Below are 7,634 nucleotides of genomic sequence, written 5' to 3'. Positions count from 1 at the left end.
GTTAAAAAAAACAAAGTCAAAATGAAGAATAGCCAACAAGGTCATTGGGAATAGGATGGGAGTAAGTAGACAGGGAGGTGTGGGGAGCCAGGTTTCGGTCCTCCCATCATTGAATGACAGACAAGTAGAACTTCCTTAGCATTTCACCTCTCAGATAAATAGGCAAACTGAGAAACACCAGGGAGCTGCAAAAGGGGAAGACTTCACTTCAGAATGAGATGGGAAGAGTAAGAATTGAACATCTTCTGCACAGTAGGGAAAGAAACTGCTAGGATGTCAGGCCGGAAGTCATAGTTCCCAGGGGGCTCAGGCCTCCCTTGTTCTCACGTGGCCTCCCTTTTCTCACCTCCAGAAAAAGTGTAAGAAGCACAGGTTTCTCCATTCAACCAGCGGAAAATTCTCAGTTGAACTGTGGAGTAACAGAACTCTAGGGGGAAGCGAGCCTCCACAAGGCCTCGGAAATCACTGTCTGGAAGGGAGAGCACACAGGCTGGCATCCTTTCGAACCCTTGGTCCCAGAAGCCCGGCGGCCACCCCCAAGGACTGCGGAGGATGGACGGTGGGCTTTCAGCATCTCACTCGCTCCAAATTCACGCTAATTGTCACGTCTAGGTTTCTTCTCAAGAAGCCAAGACTTCAGGAGGCTGGTCTGATGTCTAACCAGACAGGGAAGGTTCAGGGGTGCTTCTCCCACGCAGGAAGGGAATCAGATCCAGGCCTCCTGCTTCCTAGATCTCTTTCCTTTGGTCCCTGTGGACCCTAGTGTCCAAACTCTCAGATTCTCAAGGCTTTCCCTTGGGCCTTGGGGCAGGATTCCCATTCTCTGCCTCTCTATCTCCCTGGAATTTTCCACTGCAGCTGCCTCCGCTCCCAGACACCCCTCCCTGGGCAAAATTCCCGGCTCCCTCCGCCTCCCCTTCCCTAATCACACCTCATTTCCACCCCCGGCCTTGAGGCCCAGCCCACAGTCCGGCCCACAGTCCACAGTAACCCCGGTGGTCCCAGTTAGAGAAATGGGAGGCCAGACCCTATGGAAGGGTGAAAGGGAGGGTCCCATACACTCTCCTGGGTGGGGAGAAAGGACAGTGGAGGGGCTGGTCCCCTGTGGGGCTGGAGTGGGGGGAGTGGCCCTCCTCAAATCCCCATATAAGGCAGGGCAAGCAGTTAGGCTCCTGGATTGGCTGATTCAAATGAGCATTCCACCTGGCAACAGGGTTTCTATTGGCTCTCGGGAAAAATAGGAGGAAGGTGGATGGAGGTTGTTGGTGGCGGTGATTGGAGGGGGGAGGGGAGTGGAGGTGACCGGAGTGGGGGGCGGTTACCAGGGCAACAGGGTAAGAGCCCAGCAGGGTGTCCGAGACAGCAGGCGGGGCTGGGAGGTGGAGAAGGGGGAAGAGGAAAGGAGGGTGGGAGGGAGAGGAAAGAGACTGGCGGGGAGGGAACGAGACAGGGAGACTGGATGGGGGGGGGGGGTAAAGGAGGGGGGAGAGGGAGAGAAATGTAGCAAGAGAGTACAGAGATAGAGAGGGTCAGAGATCGCTAAAGGCATCAGCGAGTGTGTCAGAGAAACAGAGACAGGAAGATGGAAAGATCTCAGAGAAAGATGGACAGAGTTCAGCAAGGAAAAACCTGGGTGGGGTTCCAAGATTTTTGAGGAGCCGGAGACTGAGAAACTGAGAGAAGAGTCAGAAAGAGAAATTGGGAAGTGTGTACACCAAGGGACCAAAAGACAGTGTCTTTAAGCACTCAAAGCCTACATGGTGATGACTGATCAGCTATGTCTTTTTTAAGAAAATGAAAATTTAAAAAATGATAGACAAAATATAGGAGTGCACACACATCAAAGGTATCTTTTTTCAAACTCTAGCCTTCCACCCATTCCACCTTCCTGACCTTTGATACACACCCCAGCTCCTGTCCCGTCCTGAAACTCCAAGCTTCTCAAAATGACCCAAAGACACTGAGACCAACCGAGGGTGAGGAGCTGAGAGTGAGTGGAACAGTGTGGGCTGGAACCTCCTGCAAAGGAGGCAGATATAATCCAGGAAGGCTGGAGAAGATGGCAGCAGAAGAAAGAGAAATGCCAAGAGAGGGAAAATGTGGAAAATAAGGATCTTAAGAGGAGTTGAGGAAAATCAGCTAATGACACAGGGCCAAGTGACAGGCTCAGATGAGACAAGAACAGAGTGGTCCGGGAGAGAGGGAAGGCGATCAGAGATGGAAGGCAGAGGAGGGCAAGTGAGAAGTGGAGAAGCGGGGACAGAAGAGAGATGTGAGATTAGAAGTGGATGAGGAGGGATGAAGAGAAATTGAAGGACCAGGCAAAGAAAAGTGAGGTGAGATGGACAAACAGGAAAGGTGGAAGATGGAAGAGAAGACAGGAGATTAGAGGGCCTCTGACTTCCCTCAGACCCAGAAGAGGTCACAAATGTCAGCCTCGGGGAGGATGGGATGTCGGCTGCCCTTTTTGCTCTCCCATCCCCTCCCAAGGCCACCCAGAGAACGTAGATGCAGGAAGAGAGGGGAAATCCAGCGAGATGTGGAAGTAGCTCCCGACCTCTTCCTTCTCTCTAAGCTTTTGGTTTCTCAAATACCTGCCGGCCTTTCCATCTGCTTCCCCCCACCCCATCACTTGGCAAAATCTCAGGGCTTTTGACGAGGGGGGGGGGTGTCAGTCGGATCTTGGCCATCCCTCCAGTCCGCCCCCAAAAGACAGACTCCTCATACGCAGGCAGTAGGTCTGGATTCGGAAAGGTCCCTCCCCGCACGAACCCCACCCCTTCCCACCTCCTCGCCCCACTCCTTTCTCCGCGACCGTCAGTCTCTCCATTTCCCCCTCCTGGTCTAGTCCTCCCTCCCGCCTCTCGCGCGCTCCCTCCCCTCGCTTTCATCCTCCTATCCCCACCTCTCCAACCTCCGCTTTCATCCCCCTCCCCTCTCTTCTCCTCCCCGCTCCCGCCTGCCCCACCCCTGGGAAGCCCCTCCCGTCGGGCAGCGCCGCTTTATAAGCGGGTTCCCTGCCCGGGGGCGGCAGCGGCTGGTCGGCGGCAGCTCTGCGGGTGCGGGGGCGGCGAGCCCAGGACTGAGCGATCGCGGCCGGAGCGCGCCGGCCTCCGCCCGCACCGCCCTTCCGCCCGCCCTCCGGACGGCCGCAGCCCTGCGGGTCTCTGCTCCAGACCCACCCCCGCCCCACCCCGCGCGCCTCTGCCGCCTCTTCCAGAGCCCCAGCTTGCCGAGCGGCCGCCGCTGCCGCTGCCGTCGCCGCCGCCGTCACCGCGCCAGGTTCCGGCCGCGGCCACCCTCCGCCGTCCAGGGCCCCTCCGTCCCGGCCCCGGGACCCCGGCTCCCCGCCAGTCCCGGCCGCGGCCCCGACACCATGTCGGAGAAGAGCGTGGAGGCAGCGGCCGAGTTGAGCGCCAAGGTATGGGCGGGGCCGGCGGCGGCCCGGCCCCCGCGCGCCCCCCGGGCTCCGCGCGGTCGTGCGCCCCAGGCCGCCCCCGACGGCCCCATGCTGCTGCCTAGGCGCGGGGTCCCGGCGGATCCCGCTCCGCCCTCCCCCCAGCGCCCCAGCCTGGCGCTGCCTACCCGCTCCGCGCGGCTCGCGCCAGCGCCCTCTAGCTTCCCAAGTGCCGCGCGCCCGGCTCCCGGCCTGGCCTCTCCGGCCCCGCGCCGTCCCCACCCCTCTCCGGCCCCGGCTCGTGCGCCTCCACCCCGGTCGGTGCCCGTCGGAGCTCTGCGCGTCTCATCTACCGTGTCCCCCTTCCCCGCGCCCCTCTCCGGCCATCCTGACCTCACCTTTCCTCCGCTAAGCGGTTTGAGAACCTCCAGTGTAAACAGAATTCTCCCGGGAGGCTGCTCCTCTCGGGCTCCTCCCCTCGAGGCCTGACCGTCTCTTGCTGCTCTTCTCCGACAGCTACTGCCTCAGTTTTCTCCTTCTCTCCTTTCCTTCCATCTACATCCATTCCTTCCTCCTCTGGCCTTCAGCTTTCTTTTCTCTCTATATCCCTCCTCCAGAGTCTCCCTCCAACCCCCGACTTAAAGATTCTTGAATTCCTATAAATCAGAAGGGGGCCGGGAATAGCCTTCGAAAAAGCTGAGGCTCAACATTGCATGGCATTACATCGCGCCGCCCTTCCCTGGCCCCATCCCTTCGCCCTTGCCTCTCTTCCATCCTTCCTCTAATTTCCCCAGGGAACCTTGTGAGTGTCGCTTGGGGAAATTAATTCGGCCAGGATCTGGGGGCTGGGAGCCCGACCTTGGGTGGGGGCGGTTGCTGAGGAGGTCACAGAGGTCTCCCGGAGCCGGTGAAGAGAAAGGGAACCAATGGGATTCAAGGCAGTGGGAGAGAGGGGCTACGAATGAGATCGGACAAGGTGTGCCGAGCGGCCCTCCGGTGGGCTGTGCGGTGGCATGTGACTTCACTGAGTAGGTGTCTTTGTATGTCTGAAATCCAGCGAGTGTGTGGGACTGCCCGTGTCAGTTACATGTGTGCATGTGGAGATGTAGCTGTTCTGGAGCCATGTTGCCGCTTTGTGAAGGCCGAGTGGCTCCGCTGTGCTCTTGTGCTGTCTCAAGAGTGTGTGCCCGGATGCCCAAATACTGGGCCATGTGTCTCCGGATCGCGTGGGCGCCCCTCTGTAACTGTGTGTGAATCGGTGTCAGCTTGTGTCAGTGTCTGTGCCTGTGCTGAGTAATTGAGGCCAAAGAGCTGCTTAACACAAGACCTAGGTCACATACCCTCCTGGCAAAGGGATCATGGGAGGACAGTGACCAGGAGGACACAACGGGACAGGGGAGGAGAGGGCCCGGCCCCTTGGACTTTGGTCTTCGGTAGTCTCCCTCCCTCCATCAGCCTGCATGGGAAACTCAGACCAGGGCCACACAGACTTGGTGCTGGGGCCCCCAGAGAGAAGCTGACGACCCCCTGGCTCTCCAGACCCAGGATGTAGGGAAAGCCCACCAGGTAATAGAAGTGCCCTACTGAGCATGTGGCAAAGAAAAAAAAATGAGAACAGCAAAGTGGCAAGAAGCAACCTGACCTGGAGTGACAGGGGCAAGGGTTCTGCACTCCCCATAAAGAGAGAAAGGAGTTGGGTGTCCCTCCAGACACCAACCCACTCTCTTAGCCCCAACCCTGTTCCAGAAAGGACACACCCTCCCAGGGTGATCCACTCACCCAGAAAACTTCCATCCACATGGAATCAGATACACACCAACACCAGATCCGATCTGATCACACAGAGACACCATAGTGTCGCTCAGTGCCTGCCAAGGGGTAGGGTGGAGAGAGGACTGGAATCTAAATTGGAAGGGCTGCTGTGGTGTCCCAAGAGAGGGGACTCTTGTGAGAACCTCTCTGGGCCACATCAGAACCAGATGTCAAAGATGTGCTTGCTGGGGTCCTGGGAAAAGAGAGGGGCCGAGTAGAGGGAGAGGACTCTAGACAGGTACCTTTCCCCCTACTTTCCCGTCCTACCCACACAGGCCTTGTCTGTCTCTCTTGGTCTACCATGTCCCACACTCTTTCCCTTCCAGGTTTCCTTTAACCTACTTCCCCTACATCCCCCTGGAAATCCTACCCTTCTGCCACACCAGTGCACACACCACACCAATGCACTCACCGCGCTGGTGCACGCGCCGCCATGCCCTTGCGCACACCACGGGTGGTCGGGAGGAGGAAGAAGCTTCTTGCACTGTTTTGGGGTGGGAGTGGGCAGAAGTGAGAGGGGGCCGTTGGGAATCAGGCTAGGGGGCTCCTATTCCTGTAGTGTTTGGCCAAGTAGGAGCCTGAGGATTAGGGGGGCACACAGAGAAACAAAAGCATTCGAAGCTGGGGGGAATGCCCAGGAGAGAGTACTCAGGAAAAGGCCCCAGAGGTAGACAAAAGGCAGAGCAGGGCAGGCAGTGGGAGGGGGCAGGCGAAGAAGGCGGAGGGACCTCTAGAGGGGGTGGGGCGTCAGGACTGCGAGCAGATGGAGGGGATTTGCTTTGCTGAGCTGAACCCTTCAGCCGGTGAGGCTAGGCTGAACTTGGTGGGGGTGGTGAGCAGTTACCTTGGCTGCCTCTTCCCTGGCTTCATCACTTTGCCCCCTCCCTCGAGTCTTGCGGAAGGTACCTGGTCTCAACCTTTTTGTGGCCTGAGGTGTCTCTCAGCCACCCTGCCCACCTTCTCCATTTCACAGTCCTCTAAGCTCACTGCAGAGGGAGAACCGGGGCTGGAGGGCCTTAAGGGCTGCAGATCATTCGTGGTGAGAGAAAGGTGACCTCTCTCTCTCTTGTAGGACTTGAAGGAGAAGAAAGAGAAGGTGGAGGAGAAGGCAAGCCGGAAAGAACGAAAGAAAGAAGTGGTGGAGGTGCGGAAGGGTCACCTGCCCGCTGAGCCCCCAGCTGCCTTCCTGGGGGCCCCGCCTTTTCCTGACCCCGCCCACCCCGTCGCCCCGCCCTCGGGGCCCTCCCAGGCCCCTTGCCATTGGTGGGGATGGTGGGCGGAGGCACAGGGCCAGCCTGACCACTCCCTCTTCTGGTCCCCACAGGAGGAGGAGAACGGGGCTGAGGAGGAGGAAGAAGAAACTGCTGAGGACGGAGAGGAGGAGGATGAAGGGGACGAGGAAGGTGGGGAGGGGCCGGGGAGGCTGGGCTCCAAGGAACAGGCAGGGTGGGTTTGAAGATCTGCAGCTGGGCTTCGGGCGACCACAGGGGGGTCTCTGCCGGAGCTTCCTGCCCTTCCCCAATGACCCATTTCTGGCTCCTCAGATGAGGAAGAAGAAGAAGATGACGACGAAGGGCCCGCGCTGAAGAGAGCTGCTGAAGAGGAGGTTTGGGCTGGGTTGTGGGCTGAGGGGCTGTCAGGGATGCAGCAGGGCCGGGAGCCCTTTGGATTCAGACCGGATCCTGCTGGCGCCGGGGCGGGGGCTGGAGCGGGACTGGGGGCGGTCCCTCTCCAGTTTGACAGCTACCCCAGCTCTTTTCCTCTCCACAGGATGAAGCGGATCCCAAGCGGCAGAAGACAGAAAATGGGGCGTCGGCATGAGCCCCGTGCCAGTGGGCTGGGGGTGGGAGGCCCCTCCGGGGCCTGGAGGTGGGGGTGGGGACAGCCGAGTGCAGCCACTCTTCACCTGTCTCCCTGCTCTGGGCCCTGCGCCAGAGCTGCCGCCCTCCCTCTCCCCAGCCTTCTCCTGCCGCCTCTCCATACACAGCCCCCTCCATCCTCACTGCCATCTTCCACCTCCTGACCTGCTCCATCTGAGCTCTCCAGCTGGTCCCCAGTTGCCCCCTCCCTCTCCCTTCTCCCTTCCTCCATCCTGTCAGCCAATCCTACTCTCCTCCAGCCAATCTCACCCTCCTCGGCAGCCTCTCCTTCCTGTCCTCTGCATCCCAGCCTCACATCCTGCCCATCCCTACCCTGCCTGATCCCTGGGTCTCCCTCAGACGCCCTCCTCTCAGACAGCGCCAGGCCGGGGTGGGGCCAGGGTTGGGGCCGAGCCCCACAGCTGCCCCCCTCCCCTCCCCTTTTTGTATAATTTAATAAAGAAACGGTCGCGCTTCTGTTTTTAACCTGTCTCCTGCTTTCCCGGTGCAGAGTAAGTAGGGTGGCCAAGGGCACATGCTGTCAGGGCCCCTCCCTTCTATAAAAA

General features: G+C 59.3%; 1 protein-coding gene across 1 annotated transcript; it reads left to right on the top strand.

Annotated features, from left to right (window-relative positions):
- The first annotated feature begins 2,847 nt into the window (after window positions 1–2,847).
- Window positions 2,848–7,551, top strand: PTMS (parathymosin). The gene is made up of 5 exons (XM_032473270.1): window positions 2,848–3,421; window positions 6,282–6,353; window positions 6,534–6,612; window positions 6,754–6,815; window positions 6,980–7,551. The coding sequence occupies exons 1-5, from the start codon at window positions 3,377–3,379 to the stop codon at window positions 7,028–7,030; spliced, it is 309 nt and encodes a 102-aa protein (XP_032329161.1). The 5' UTR covers window positions 2,848–3,376; the 3' UTR covers window positions 7,031–7,551.
- The last annotated feature ends 83 nt before the right edge of the window (window positions 7,552–7,634 follow it).

Source organism: Camelus ferus, chromosome 34, assembly GCF_009834535.1.
Source record: "Camelus ferus isolate YT-003-E chromosome 34, BCGSAC_Cfer_1.0, whole genome shotgun sequence".
NCBI classification, from domain to species: Eukaryota; Metazoa; Chordata; class Mammalia; order Artiodactyla; family Camelidae; genus Camelus; species Camelus ferus.
Note: the sequence above shows the minus strand (reverse complement) of the source record. Positions and strands in the feature narration are given on the sequence as shown.